We start from the raw sequence: 16,488 nt of genomic DNA, 5'->3' as shown, positions 1-16,488 counted from the left end.
CGGCTCTGCGCAGTGAATGAACAAATGAACGTCAGGTGATGTTTCAATAAATGCGAGATGACGCACAAATGTTTGCTGAGGAGGTGAATGGAGGCTGTCCTCTGGTAAATGAATAAATAATGTAAAAAAAAAAAATGCATAAATGACTCGTTCTTGACTCGTTGTGTTGCTGTGTGTGTCACATATGTAGAAGCAGCTCTCTGAGCTGTGGGTGTTACAGCAGTAAATCTGTTTACAGTTGTATGCAGAATGAGTGGCTATTAAAGGTCCTATATCATGCTATATTAAGACCTTCCAAAATCAACTACAGCCACATATGGGTAATATTTAACATTTTGCAAAATAAAATACAAATTTATTAAGAAATATGACTTATTTTCTTTCTTTGAGACGCACGATTTCTTGGAGCTCCGCCTCTCCCTGGGTGAGTGCCTCCCATTTCATGACGTAGCCCTAGAGCCCCGGCAGCATGGGCAACAGGCACGCCCACAAAACTTTGCAAAAAGTTCCAGAGATGGAGGAGCGTTCTGTGGAGCATTATGTTTTAGACCCAGATTCCGATATTGAATTTGAAGTGCACAAAGTACCAACGGATGCTGGATGGTGTGTCGCGTGCTCCCAGGGATAAATTACAGCCACTTCTGGCGAATAGACTTTTCTTTAGGAAGTTTGAACAAATTCCGAGGACTTTCGCAGTCAAACACGCATTTTCAGTTACCAGACATTATCTTTTGGTACAAAAACAAAGACTGTTTCTTTTCCCTGTGCAGACTGGATAAAAAAGGACAATGACCATCCAAACAGATGTTCTTTGCATGCCATGCACCAGAGAGAATGGGTGTGTATGTTCACTGTGGTGGCGCGGCACCTCCTGGAGGTGGCGGTTCATAATTCTAGTGATGTCACTAGAATTGGAACCGCTCGTTTTTCAGAAGAGGGCAGAGAAGCAGTTCAGAGAACAGGATTATTGAGGATTTCTCAGAGACGCAGGAAGGAATCCCAACAATACTTTGATTAGGAACTAACATCGTAACAAGGTTAAAAGCTCAAAAATGTTGATTTGCATGATATAGAACCTTTAAATAAAACTGAGTTATTAAAGAAACTCACCTACGTGTGCGTGCCATGCACGGATTTCAATACTATCAGACAGCAATGGGTTCAGGATTAAAGAGAGATCGCCTTTATTCTGGTTCGGCCCGTATTCTGATGGCTACTGGTTGGGTCGGGTCTAACTTTATAGTTTTGATTAAAACTAGTGTCTGAGGCTCTGCAACCTCAGTGCACATGTCCATGACACAGAATGTATCATTTAACCGTTTACACGGAGAAGGGGGGAAGCGTTTAAAAAAACTTCCACTCTGGTTTTGAAAAAGTTCTGTTTTCAAGCTCCAAAAGCCGTTGCCGTTTAAATGGACCGCCAAAATGCAACAAAACGCGTTTTCACTAGAAGACATTCGCGTGTACACAGGGTCATAGGCAACTAGTGGCCAGATTAAGTCTCTAAAACCACCCAAATATACAGAAAAACAGAAAACAGCAAAAATACAGCGATGCACTCCAAAAACACACAGGCGACTACATAAATAACCAACGCACACACACACAAAATTACATAATAAATTACACAAAACAACAAAATACAAACAAGACTGAAAAACAACGCACAACAAAGATCCCAGTGGATCGTGGATCGTGATGGGGGAGACTAAAAGCTCGGTATGTTAGTTACTGACACATTCAGCCATCTTCTACTAATTTATTCTTTTCATGGTCAGGACACGCTTGAGCCGACTCCCACCCCCCTCACCACTTTCTCTTTTCTCCCCCACCTTCTTCTATTTTTGCTTGCTCATCGATCTCTTGCCAAGACAATAAGGGCAAGTGTGTGAGAGGGAGGTGTGCTGCCTTGATGAGATGCTATGAGATGTGAGGGGGAAGCAGCGGGAAGTGTGAGTTGGGGGGCGAGTAACGGGGAGATGAGAGAGTGAGGAGGGGGTTGGGCAGTATAGTGGCTTCTGTTTGCAGTGAAAAGAAAGTAAGTTTGTAGGATTCAAGCTAGTCTTTTAGACAGCCAGAGAAGAAACGGAAGGAGGAGGAAAAAGGAGAAATAGAGCGAGAGAAGGAAGTGATAGTGTGATCCGGGTTGATTAGGACAGAGATCACTGTCTGAGGTATAAACCACCATCAGCATGTGGGAAAAGGTCCAAGAGACATCAGAAGCTAAATCCAATCATTCTTATCTATCAAGACATAGGAATGGGTACTAGGGCTGGGCGATGTATCTGAATTCAAGATTAAGTTTTCTATTTTGGTGATATAGAAAATTACAATATCCCCTATATTGATATACATATTTTTTATAGCTTATTTTGTATCAAAATACCTGTTTTATGAGTTGCTGCTTTCACTACTTCTCAGAACAGCATTAAAAAAACAGTTTGATCGATTTGAGTGGAAAAGGACCCAGCAGCACATTAAGTACTATATATATAGTATAGGCACATTGGCCACGGTTACATGATGTTTTTTTAATTCTGAATTCATTTGGAATTAATATGTTCTGCTTTGCGTTTACATGGAAATGGTAATTCCCGAAGGGTCTGATCGGACAGGGGAAGAACGTGATGTATCACGTCTATCAGGAAAAACACAACAAACCTTTAATTGTCGGTTGTAACACAGAACACCACACATGAGAAGTGTTTTCACCTTTATTTTGATTGTAGTTTTGAAGCAGCAGCTCAACAATAACACGCGGTTTCAGTTTGGACCACGGAGTGGAAGGGAGATAGGAACTAATCACTGGTAAAAAGCCCAGTAAAACTCTGGAAACAATCACCAGGAATAAATATTTGCTCCTTAGTAAAGACAGTAGCTCTAACAACTGGTAAAATGATAAACTGGTGATATTACAGCCTGTACATGCAGTACGGGGACACATTTACTCCGCCTCCGGGTCCTACTGCCAGCCGTCCAGTGAAGCCTGTTCTGTTTATCGTGTTTATCGAGGTCCGTGTGTGTTTAATAAGTCTGTGTGTGTCCGTGTGAATGTACGCATGTTTATACCTCCGTCCATCCACTCTTTTCATTATATCCATTTCTTTTAAGGCTCTTATTAAATAGTCTAGGCTGGAGTCCAGGCCACCGCCATCTTGGATTGTGTCGTCATCAGTGCGTCATCACGCAAGTCGCACATGCGCAATACAATACGAATTAACTTAAAGTGGCTCTAACCAAGTTAAGTGTTTACAAGAAAGAGAAATTATCTAATCCGGAATTAAAAACCAAATAAACCAGCTACATAATTCGGAATTAACTTTTATTCGGAATTAAATTAGCATTATGAATTTTGTGTTTACAAGGTCAGGTTAAAGAGGAATAAACTTTTATTCCACTTTAAAGAGGAATTAAAGCTCCCATATAGACGTGGCCATTGAGTGTGTATCCTGAATGGAATGGAAAAGTAATGAAATAAAACATGTACAGTAGCTGGCGATATGAACCTATTCAAGTTGAGTACAAAAATAACCAAGAAAGAAGAAAAAGAAGAATATTTCTGAGTGTGTCCTAACCCAGACCTCCCCCTAAACAAGCCACACCACAGAACTCACTCACACATGCTGTCCCTTACAGGAGAAAAAGACTAAAGTGGCACATATTGTGCAACTGCTTGTTAATGAATGAGCTTGTTTGGCATATTATGTCAGCAAATGTATCTCAGAATTGTCTTTGTGGTCAGACTTTGGTCCATATCGCCCAGCCCTAATGGTTACCAAATTCAGTACTTTTCAGGTACTCATTCAGTCAGTATTAATGAGTACTGGTTCACCAAAAATCAAACTGTACCATGTTTCGGTTTCTAAACGCCTACTTGTGTGGACGAGTAGGGGATTTTCCATGCCGGACATGAACACAGCATTGCATGCAGAAGAGCGTAATGACGTGAGTAGCTGCGAGTTCAGCAAGCACAGCTGATAGAAAGCGCATGAAAGTAATGCTCTGCTTTTCAAAATGCGATGCAGATGACTAGTGATCGGCCGATTTAATCAGCAGGCCGATTTAATTAATTATTAATTAATTAATGTATTTTTTGTCACTCAGTACAAGAGGCCCTTTATGTTGCTCCTTCCGTTTTGTTCCCTCCATAACGAGTTATTTTAAAAAATGTGTCGTCACGCCCCTCCCCCCACCTTTAGTTAGTATTGCCCATGCCGCATGCGCAAGAGAGACTTGAGTCAACGCTTGACATTCAGACCGTGACTTGCCAACACGTCGGTAAATAGATTAAAATTGGGTTGCCAGAAATGGAGAGGTAAATTGTAAAGTAGAAAGTACAAAAAAGGAGACAGAAAATGCTAAAAAAAGGTTTATGGTTCATGGTTTAACGTTCGGGCAGCTGCAGAATAAGAAGACACTGTGGATGCACACACACATTTACCAAACCCCTCCTCCTTCACTCACTCACTTCAGCAGCCACAGCGACAATATTAAGACAGAGTCGAATGAAGTTGATTATAGGTTGTTATTGGTTATTTTTATTTTTTATGTATCTGTCTGTGTGTGTGTGCGTGCGTGCGCTGTAGAGATCCGAGGTCTCTGCGGGTTGATAACGTTATAAACAGCAGGGATGGGCGATATAGACTAAAAACATTATCCCGATAATTTCTAGTATTTATTACGATAACGATAAACATCACGATAAATAAAAACTATAAATAAATAAAACAATTCCCAACTTAAAGTGTAAACAGGTTCCTTTCAAGAGAGAATATTTTTTACGATAAATCATAAACGATAAAATATCGCACATTCCCAATAAACAGGACTCAAAACAACTGGTTACCATCACACTGCACGCTTATTGTAAGCAGGGGAAAATCAAACACAGTTTATATGTCATTTCAGACGGGACAGAAACAGAAAACTCTGTGGGGAGGTTGGTGCCCTACTCAATGGTTTTGCTCCCCGCCCCAGAATTTCATAGGACCGGCCCTGATTTCATGAAAAGTCTCACTCTATTTTTTACTTTTTCTTGTTCTACATCCCCTGTTTTTATTATTTGTTAAATATTTTTTACTTGGTGTCGTTCTACCTCACCTTTGTTAATTTCAATACACTCTTTTTAACATTTGTTATCATCGTGTCATTTTTATGATGTAAACTGAGGAAGCAAAAGTAGTATCGGCTCCAGTTTTTGTTCCACTTTTCTCCCTCCCCAACCAAAAACAACGCCAGATTATTTTATGTCTCATTAGATTATCCTGTGGTCTGAGATGTGATAAGTGAATTTATTCAAATAACTGGCTCTGAAATGGGTCGGGGCCAACAATTGTAAGTATCAAACTTGTTCAATATTTACGACAAAAACTCCTTGTATGTGTTTTGAGCAGGGTTGGGGTCATTTACAATTTTCAGGCACAATTATGTTTTCAATTACAAATTTTCAATTACGATTACAGTGACCAGCATTTTTCCAATTATAATTAAATCTAAAATGTTTTTTATTCTCAGAAAGTCAATGAAAATGACATTCTCAATTACTGAGCCTGAAATAAAAACCCAAAATAAAAGTTAACCTTCCTCTTGTGTTGGCTTTCTGTTAGCATCTCTTATGGTAATAGGCCTTAATGTAAATCAGCTGTAAAATACACTAAAAACAAAAATCTATCATTTAATAGGCTTCCTAATCAATGAAAATATAGGTTTTAATCTTTTTGGTGTGGACGTCTGAGTTTCTTTTCTGTCAGTATGCGCCTCCATTTCAATTTTTTATTTATTTTTTTTTAAATAGTAAAATGTGGGAAAGCTCGATATGAGACATATTTTAATAATTAAAAACTGTATCTAGAACTGTAACATGGTTCCCCAGTTTTGCGTTTAATTATAATTGAAAATTTTCAAGGCAATTACAATTACAATTACAAATGCCAGTTATCTAAACTCAATTACAATGTAATTACGATTACGACAGCAACAGATTTTTAAAATAACAATTACAGTTATGATTATACTATAATTGTAATGAATTATCAATTAACAAAATCACAATATTAATTGACCCCAACCCTGGTGTTGAGTCTCTTTGCCCTGACTTAGGAAACCCTTCCCACCCCCGAGCATCACTCCTGTTAATGTTCCTAGCCTTCATGTGTGAGGCAGCTGTGAAAGCCCCCACAGAAATCCCACCATCCATCAAGGGTCAACAGAATCACATTTGACCAGGAACATTATTGCTTTATCACAATAATTTATGGTCAAAACTACAAAGTCAAGTTGACTCTTATTTCACCTCTTCTTACCAGACAGGGTTGGCGTTGACTTCGTCATCAAACCACAGGATGTACAAGCAGAATAAGCCCACGATCAAAGCGTGCACGGTCGACACCAACCTGAGACAAAAAAAGAGAATAAATAGAAACAAAGGCCCAAGTTTAAATTCACAAAGGAAACAGAGGATGTTACGATGGTATGAATAATAAACATTTTAGCATTTCAGTGAAAAAGCGAAACCGACATAAATAATACTGCGTTTTTAATCTGTGGAGGTAATTGGAAGATATAATAACTGAAAAAAAGTCCAGACTATCCAGGGCAGAGGGTAATGGATTATGGATCGTCTTGGTAAAACTTGTATTTTTCACTTTGAGCATGCGTGGGCTTTTACTTGGAGCTCCCATTTCCCCTCATGGGACTGACTGCGGAGATGGAAATGAGTGCGTCTAGTTGGATCAGCTTCCTGAGGAGTTCAAAGTAGAGCTGCTGTTACTCTGCACTGAGATTAGCCAAATGAGGTGCTTTAAGCAAATTATAGGAACTAGTACAGTGCCCGTCGGAAGTAAGTATTCATATAGTGCAGGCGTTTCATTCTCGCGGCCCGCGGGACGATAATTTGTAGCCCGCAGGCCGATATGAAAATGTAATGTAAGTGCGGCCTGTGTGTTTTATACTGTATTGTAATGACGTGACTCGAGCCGTTATCAAAGGTTTATCAGCCTTTAAAACATTATGTACCCCTCATTCTCCGCTTACGCCCGCCCTTCTCCAGCCATTGAACATTGGCAGAGAAAGCTGCACGTAACGATGCTTCAAATGCCATGAGAAACCACAACCTGTTAAACATTAAATAAACTAGACGTGGAACATAACTCATAGGACCCAGTTTGTTACAGTATGAATGGCACTTTACAGCATTGTGCGTTGACAATGTCACCAAGGGAAGCACACCTCCGATGGAGTCACCCACCCAGCCAGCTCGCACCCGCCGTCCCGCTTCCGAGGCTGGGGGCTCATAGGGGATCCACTTAAGTAAACGCTCCACTGGCGATCGCCTTTTTTCCGCTCTCTATCTTGGTACTTTCTACCGTCTACAAATGTCATGATGTTCAGGTCATCACAAAATACATGAACATTGAGCGCAAAAAGAAAGGCGAATGCTGTAGAGTGGTTCATTATCAGACTTGTTGTTGCCGGAAGAAAAAGCGGAAATGACGTTCTCCATTTGTCTGGTAGGCTAAACACGTGACATGAACTTTATTACTTGGGAAAAAAAAACTATATTAGGAGAGCGACAGCAATTAGCTGACATCATGTCATTTTCAAAGCCTGCAGTGAAGAGAAAGGTTGGTGATGAGCACAGACTATTTCTTCCCTCGAGCCAAATGTAGCTCAGCTACAGTATGTGTGAGGAAGTGCTGCCAGGTCTCTGGCAGCAGGAAGTACGCAAGAGAAGCTATGTTCAGAAGAAATGTTCATGTTCGTCAACGTTGCATTCATGTTCAGTGCAGTTAATGTTCAGAAGAACACATTGAAATTAAAGAATTGTCTCCAGATACACTTTTTAAGTTTTTGGTTGAAATTGTCTTCATGTCCTGACAGAAATTAAGATGTTGTGTGCTCTGAAAAAGGAATGAAGAAAATCTGTCATCTGTAGCAGCTGTAAATCTGTAATAACTTCAACCAATGGAAAAAAAACAAACCGTTTCTTTTTTTAACCAATCACGTCTCCCTGTCTCCCTACTCGTTCTCGACCCCTTGCATGCACAAGCCAACAATGAAAGCGCGTCACCGCTGACAGAGTCAAAACAGAGTTTTGGTCACATTTTTAACATATATATGGTAAAGTTTCTTGTTTACTTACTGCTGAATGAGACATGAGACAACGTAGTTTCTACCCAATACAAGCAATGAGCTGAGCTCCTCTTCTGCAGCAGCTGTGCGCATGCATGTGAGTGAGACGGCGCACAGAGGGGAGGGGCGAGGGGGGTAAAGGCGGAGATGTCGGGGAGGCTACATTCGAAATCATGCTAGCTTTCGAAAATCACTTACACTACCTTTAAAGAACTGTTAGTAATGACGTTTATGAAGATTTGATTTTTTTTACCAAAGTTTTTTTGTGGAATACCTGATGCGGCCCAGCCTCACCCAGACTCTGCCTACTGCCCCAGGTAATTTGAGTTTGAGAAAATGTCATCCCCTGTCCTTAGACCCACCTTCGGCAAGGAAAAACTACAAAAACCCAGTGGGAAAATTAATTACACACAAACATGTAATGTACATCCAAGGTGCGCATTAGGTTTTAAGTTTATACTTCTTCCCACTCCTTTTCGGACATGTACCCTACATTTATACTGTATACTGTAGAAAGTATTTGAGAGCTTGTTTGTCACTCACCAATAACTTCCGGGAACTATTTCAGTCTCTCTAAACAGCTTTGTGTACGTGAGGCCGCATTGATCGGGTTGATTTCAAAATAAAATAATGTCACCAAATAAGTCCAAAAAAATGAATGCACACACTCAGCTTTAAAAACAGTTTAAAGTCGAACAGACACTGTGTCAAGGAGATATGCGCCACACATACACAAACAGAAGTTCCTTGCTTTTATAGAGAGTATGCCCTGCGTCGCACTTATTTGTTTTGTGTTGAAGCATAAAAATAAGCAAACCTTTCCATCTCTGCTACATCCGTCTCGTTCACACTGCAGGAGAATTAGTCAATGTCCAAAGGTCTCAATTGCAGCCAGAAAATGTAGACATGCTAATGTTGCTGAAAACTAACACGAACAAAACTTGGAGTATTTTCTTGAAGAATGTCATGATGTGACATGATTTGGTTCTAATTCTAGACTGGCATGAATTTTCAGTCTGTACACTCAATTTGTAGAGTGGCATTTTTTGCACTTTAGGAAGATTGGTATATTTTATGTTACGGTTTATTCTATTTTTCAATATTCCTATTGAGTTAACAAGGTGATACCCAGAGTAAGTAAATGTAAGTATGCCCTGAGTTAAAATCAAACAAAAAGACAGTCATCAACATCCCCCGCTAGATTGGTTCTTATTATAACTCACCTTTTCCTAAATGTCCTAAATCTAAGAACATAGATGTATACATAAGAAAATATTATCACATCAGAATATAAAATTACTAACAATCTGAAACGATTTCTAAGAAAAGCTGTCCCCTTTAAAGATACCTCGAAGAGAGTAAAAAAACAAAACAAAACAAGGGCAATAACTCCGGAAAAAATAATTGCGTGCTTCTCATTTTCGAACTCCATCAAAATATTGATACCCTGAAGGCACACACTTTGCGGCGGGGATAATAAAAATATGGATATTAACATTATTGTAAGCCCATTATCGTGTACTGTATCATAAACTCAGCACATTGTCCCACTCTTAGTGCAAACAATTGTGAGGCAGATAAGGAGGAGGGAATTTTTTATTTCAGCTCGTTTTATTACATTTTTACATTGTAGAGTTTAATAATAATTTCCTCTTGTTGATAATGTGGCCCTCACATCAGGTTCCCACTGTGATGAAAGTTGCCCATCTTGTGTGCATACTGCATACCATGCAATATGAATAAGGGACTGATTCAAATTCTAGCCAAAAGCACAAAAATGACATTCTTCATACAATGAAATGAAGAATGCCACATTTAATAAAACACATGAAACTGTGACAGGAGTTAGTTTTTTGGTGTAGGCACATGTTTTGATAAAGTGTTCACGTTGTCAACAGGTGGAGGTTTTATCAGGTTGGGGACAGCATCACCCCTGACCTATGGAGTGGTTATCTTAAACACTGAAGATACACTCTAGAGGTCCAGTGGCTCTTATCTCCTCTCTGCCAGTACGGTGCAGTTTCTAGTGGACTTCAGTCTCAGTCCACAGCCCAAAATCTAACTAAGCTGGAAGCTAAGGGTCATTTATTGCTCTAATAACGGGGCACTTGAGGCGTAAAGTAGAAGAAATCAGCGTAGCTCTTTGTTTCAGCTGGTTCTTGAGATTGTTTACTTGAAAAAAATGAAGCCCTCGAGAGACATTATATCAAGTGGAAAATAATTTAAGCAAACCTGTTTTAAAAAAGCATTTAAAATGAAATTACAGAATAACTAGGATAGAAACAAGGGCCTAATTTTTCAGCTTTAAAGTGGAATAAAAAAGTGCACGCCAGTGTAATAAATCCCCAGGAGAAGGTTTGACTACTTAGAATATTCTTTCCCTTTCTTCTTAATAATTGTGCTATAAATACGACAACACTTTGCTATTCATCATTCAAACTTATTAACTGCAACCTAAACAAACTCACTTTTAAAAAGTACGTGATGATTATGTGTATTTAATTATATCTAAACTCTGATCTGTGACCTCTTTTTATGTTTCTGTAGTTTATCGTAAGCAGTGCACCTCTCAAAGATGAACACATGCCAACAAGTAGCAATGGTGAGAGCATCAAATAAACCCTTTAGTTTTAAGTCATTTGGATTGAAGGCTTCTGTAACTAATACTTCTAAAACAGATAAATGAGTCATAAGTTATAATTAGAAGGTTTAAAAACGGACTGATATTTTACGATGTTGGCCGAACATACACGAGTCACACAGTTCATAAAACTTGTACTTAGAAAACAAAACAAAAAAAACTCTCATAAACTGGCTCCTTTAATAGACAGACTCCTGCTACTTGATTAAATGGACACTGGAGAATAATCAACAGATATATATTAAGGAAAACAAAATCACAAATAGAACCCCTTAAAACAAAAGTACGGCATCGGATTTTACTCTTCAAATCTTCCCCAATTTTGTTTAATTTCCTTGATTATGATGTCATCACTGGCATACTAAACTTCCCAAAAATCATGCTGAGGTAATAATTTAATTTATCTATGCGTCACTTTAGGGCTGGGCGGTATACAAGTTCATACTGAATATCAGTATATATTTTTGTTATAGCATATCGGCAGTAATACACAAAAAAAGAGAGCAAAGGATCGCAATTTATAATTCCTATAACGCAGAAATAAGTCCTGGTGGAGGTGCAAACAAAACGCTACCTTATTCACCATAAGAAATCAAGCTAATGCTAAAGCTAAGCTAGCGTGGCAAAGAGCCATTGGGCTGCTGTTGCAAGTCAATCTACTGCAGTAATTCCTCTCAACCAGTAGAAAATGGAGTGGAGCTCAGAGGAGTCTGGACACATTTAAAGCTGAACTAAAGACATATTTATTTAGGAAAGCTTTTAAGTGTTAAATCTTGCATAATTGTATTGTGTTTTTAAATGTAGCACTTTTAGAATTCCTTGGAATGAAAAGTGCATGATAAATTAAGTCTATATTATTATTATTATTAAAATACTGTGAACACCTGATTATTCATGGATAAAAAAACTGTCATATACTGTGAAATTGTCAAAATTTTGAAAAATACCATGATATACATTTTTGGTCATACCGCCCAGCCCTACTTCACTTGTCCATCTGTTTGCTACACATACTACACATTGAGTCATCCATTTCACGGAGGATAAGAATTGTGAATTGTGAATATGTGATATTGTCCCAAAACATGTACTGTGTCTTCCTGAAGACACGAGGAGCCCAGAATAAAAGACTATTTTTTTCCTTCCTTTTTTTTCAGATTGACATCTCTTCACTGAAGCTTCTATCTCCTGCACTTTCCTAATGCACTTCAATTGTAGTTACATAAATAACAGTGACACACTAAGAGTTGGCTGTTATGCAACAGTCGGTCACTTCAAAGGGAACCATCAGCTTTGTATTTAACTTGTTCTCGCCTCTTCAGTCAGACGACTCCATTTTTGGAAGAGTGGACAACTGACCAAAGAGAACTATATTTGTTCCGTCTTCTTTAGGACACAGGAAAACATACAACAAGTGACTGCTAAACATGTTATGCAACCGATACATTGCCCTCTGAACTTCCCCCTGGAGGTTTCTACATGAAACTTTACACCAGCAAGGGGATGACACGGACACGCACACACGGTTCACTCCCTACTATAGGGATACGTGTTTTTAAATGTTCAAAGCAGCATTATAAAGCAGTCATTCACAATCATCAACATCCCCTGCCAGACTGGTTGTCATTACAACTCACAACTTTTTCTAAATGTCCTAAATCTAAAAACTTAGATAAATACATAAGAAAATATGATCACATCAGAATATAAAATTACTAACTATCTTAAATGTTTTCTAAGCTTCTAAAGCTGTCCCCTTTGAAGATACCTTGGACAAAAGGAAAAAAAAAATGGAAAAAGGGCAATAACTCCGGAAAAAATAATTATGCAACACACCGAATTTGGTTATCTTATCTTAAACAGTTTCTGAGAAAAGCTGTCCCCTTTAACTCAGACGGACAGACAGAGCTCAAACCTATATCCCCCTTCACACTTTGTGGCGGGGATAATGACAGGGTAATACAGGGTTCTCGCCAGCACTGTTGAGCGTAGGGGCCCCCAACATTGTAATTTGCTCCCCTACGGTGAATGCCACCCCCTACGTTCAATTTTCTGTTTTTTTTTCCTTTTTCTAATCGGTACTGTCGTAATAATTGTTGCACACAGTAGGGATTTCCAGGTGTGCACGAATTGTTTTAACTCTTTTTTTAATCAAATTTTTGATTCAATTTGTCTATACGGTGTGAGTATTTATTAGTGGAGGACCTATATCTAGCATGAGTAACTATATAACTACATTCATCATCACGACCCTTCACCAATTCACACACCACGTGTTCCCCCATGCTGTGAAAAACTCCTGTTGAGAACCCCGTTATAACAATGTTAATATGTTGTGAATACAAATAAATTAGCCGTTTGAAGCTTTCGATGCTCAGACCGCTAAAAACTAAAAGAACCCAACTCACTGCATGCCGTCAGTTTAGCGGAGATCAGCGATGATCAATGATGCTAAAATACTCAAACATAAAGTGTTCTTGTCCTACCATACCTGGAGTTCCACTCCGTGTGTTTAGTTTGAGGCAGACGCTCATAACCAGGTGTGATGGCGGAGGAGAGCCGCGGGCTGGCCAAAGAGAAGAGGAGCTGGAAACCTGCAAAGCTGCCAGCTACCACAGCCAACTCTCTCGTCTCCATCACTCACCTGAAACACAACAAGAGCAGAAAGGCTCTAGGAAAGAGTGATACGTGTGGACCCGTTCAATCAATGACTGATTGTGAGAGGAGACATGGAGAGAGGCTGTTTGGTTCATCCAGTTCACATGGGAAAGAAAAAAAATAATATGGTGAAGGAGCCACAGCCCGTCCAAAGTGAATGATGAGGGAAATTAACACAAGCAGAAGATGAGGGTATGAAAGGCATGACAGAGGTAGTAGTTGAGGTCACCAGAGGGAAATAACTAAATGATCCACTGTGGGAGCGGAGCATTTAAATCTGGAATAAAAGGACCCCTTCATGCATATTTGCAACTAGATTACAGTGAATTGTTGATGACACAGTAAAAATCCCTGAGAAGTAAACAAAGGCAGGCAGAGCGAGCGACTAAAGAGGATTTCAAAGATGGAGCAACAGGTTCAGCTCAGTAGACGGCTGTGTAACCCAACAATGCTGGTTATTATTCCTGCATTATTAAACCAATCATATGAGTGTTACTGGGCCTGTAGAGGAAGACGAAGCAGTGCAAAGCAACACTCAACAAATCAGACCTCACACCGACACCATGCAAACACACGCTTGTACAATGTGTGCACACATGCTAAGCAGAGCTGTTTGATTTGACTTAAGTAAACAAACCAAAACGGTTATTTTGTGAATCAGAAGTGATCACTGACGGCAAAAACAGAAACAAATCTCAAGTCCTTTAGTTAGAGGTCGACCGATATGGGATTTTCAAAGTCCGATACCGATTTTTAAAAGAAAAATTCAGCTGATGGCCGATATACTTTTTTTTTTAAAGCACATTGATTATGAAAGACAATTAAAACATTCATATGATATAAATATAGAGTTGTCACAATACCAAAATAAGTAACCACAATACTACCAAACAGAGTATCACGGTTCCGGGTAATTATTATTACTTTCACGAACTGCAATGTATTTGTACAAGTTAGAAATACTTATTAATTACTTATAGTGTTGTTTGGTGGATGATAAAAGTACACCAACAAAAACATATAAGCAATAAAAAAACTAATAAATGAAGTTAGAATTTATGGTTGAAATTAAAAAAGTAATAATTCCTTTGCACATTAAATTTAAGTTTAACTAATATAAATAATCAACTTAGGATAACAAATCCACTGCCTTAAAAAAAAATAAAATAAACTATTTGACAATAATGCTTCTTGTCCAACATAAACCATAGAGGATAAAATACAATAAACAGAACTGATTCCCGGAGAAAACTATATTTGTATGTATTTTCTGGATGATGTCACTGGTGTTTTATGAGATTGGATGTGATCCCTCTTTTGTATGTATATAATTTGTAAATATTGATTGTACATTGTAAATATATCTGTAAATAATAAAATAAAATAAAAAATAGAAAAAAGATCGCTCTGAGTCAGTGCGGAAAAAAAGAACAAAAAAAGGTGTTCCCTCCTTCAACCCCTATAGATGGTGACAGCGCCTGCACAGTAGATCTATTGCTTTACCGTCTCTGCCTCGTTTAAAGACAAAATAGTTCCAAATGGGACTTTTGGAGTTTGGTTTTTTGAGCAAAATTAGTGATGCCACTGATGACGTCGTGTTTGTGACTGTAGCCGTGAACGCGTCCCGACGAGACAGAACTTTAGCTTGGTGTTTGTTTTGAAGCGAGTTTCTGTCGAAGCGGAGCTGTCTTCATGGAGTTGGTTCTTGCCGATGTAGTAAACACGAACAGCCAATCAGCTAACAGAAGGGCGGACCCAGCGTGCGGAAACAGCCTATCATATATCCGGACATCACCAGTAACAGGCAAACAGCCAATCATTCAGCAGCTGTGGAGTTCGGTTGTCATGTTGGTTTGTTTCAAGTGAGTAATGTGCAGTGAGCTTAGACTCTTAAATCCAAGAAGAAGAGTGATGTTAAGGTTCAGTGCCCAATCCTTTCATGGTCCTGATCTTTTCCTCACTCTTCTTAATGGATTTTTACCGGACTGCTTCTGTGTTGTTTCTCCTTGTGGCTTTCGTCATTTTGTGTTGTGTTGTGATACAGGAGCAGAGTTTTATTGACAGGAGCAGTGTGTGCTCTCCTCCCTCTCCTGTATGAATAACCCACCTATCCATTGAGCTGACAGTCCAAACACCTGGAGTCTACAGCTAAACTATGAATTACATATTTAGCTGTGGTTAACATCTCCCAAAGAGTCAACATCATGAGTATACATTCTGATTCCCGTCCTGATTCACTTCAACAGTGCATTTTCACATTTTCGCAAAACTAACATGCATGTATTCAAACTGTGGGTTAGTCACAATATTACTGCATAATCTATGGGCGGACATGCAAACACCACACAAAAGACCAGATGCGGATAATAGGACTAACTTTTAAAACTGATGCTAAAATATATTTTTCCAACGATATTTAACATTCTTGTTAAAGGCCAAACTACAATTTTGAAAATGTCCCTTAAAGTCCAGGTAATTCCCATGGAAAGTTTCCATCTTGCAACCCTCGTTGAATTTTTTTGAATGGATGCTAATATTTCTGTTTGGGTATGACAGAGTTGTTTAGAATTATTCCCAATTTACCGTAATTTTACCGTATTTTTGTCCGCTCCTTAGCAACCTTAGAAAATACATTCTATCTTGTTCTTACAAAACACTACATTATACTCCACCTGTGTGACATTACTGCTTTGCTGATTTATTCCCCTAAAAATGAATGACATTGTGTGTTAGAGAAACATTGAACTTTTCATAACAGCAATATAATCAATGTGCTTTATTGATTGATCAAATGTTAAACCAATTATTCGAGGCTGTTTCAAAGCATTGAAGGTTCAAAAGTTGCCTTCATGATAAACTATCCCATCTTTATATTACATGGCTTATGCACTAATTATCTGCCATGCACTGAGAGCATCCTGACCACGATAAGATTACCTTGTACAAAGACATCCTAGTGTTGCCGCTGTAGTGTTTGGTTTTTCACAAAACTACATGTTAAATCTTTGTTTAGCTTCTTCTTGACCAAACTACATTTGGAGCTATAGTGTGCAGCATCC

General features: G+C 38.8%; 1 protein-coding gene across 4 annotated transcripts in view; it reads right to left on the bottom strand.

The window, feature by feature from the left end:
• The window catches only part of tlcd4b (TLC domain containing 4b), a 50,375-nt gene that overhangs the window by 21,483 nt on the left and 12,404 nt on the right, over positions 1-16,488 (bottom strand). Inside the window, exons 2-3 of one of the 4 annotated variants that reach the window (XM_028456040.1) lie at positions 13,263-13,415; positions 6,303-6,392 (exon numbers count right to left, since the gene is read on the bottom strand). In XM_028456040.1, the coding sequence (XP_028311841.1) occupies positions 6,303-6,392; positions 13,263-13,408 (236 nt within the window). In that variant the 5' untranslated portion in view covers positions 13,409-13,415. Of the gene's footprint in view, positions 1-6,292; positions 6,393-13,262; positions 13,416-16,488 lie in introns of those variants that run through there. The other 3 variants (XM_028456043.1, XM_028456041.1, XM_028456044.1) reach the window with 3 other exon arrangements.

This window comes from Gouania willdenowi, chromosome 8 (assembly GCF_900634775.1).
Source record: "Gouania willdenowi chromosome 8, fGouWil2.1, whole genome shotgun sequence".
NCBI classification, from domain to species: domain Eukaryota; kingdom Metazoa; phylum Chordata; class Actinopteri; order Blenniiformes; family Gobiesocidae; genus Gouania; species Gouania willdenowi.
This window is presented reverse-complemented; position numbering and strand designations above follow the sequence as displayed.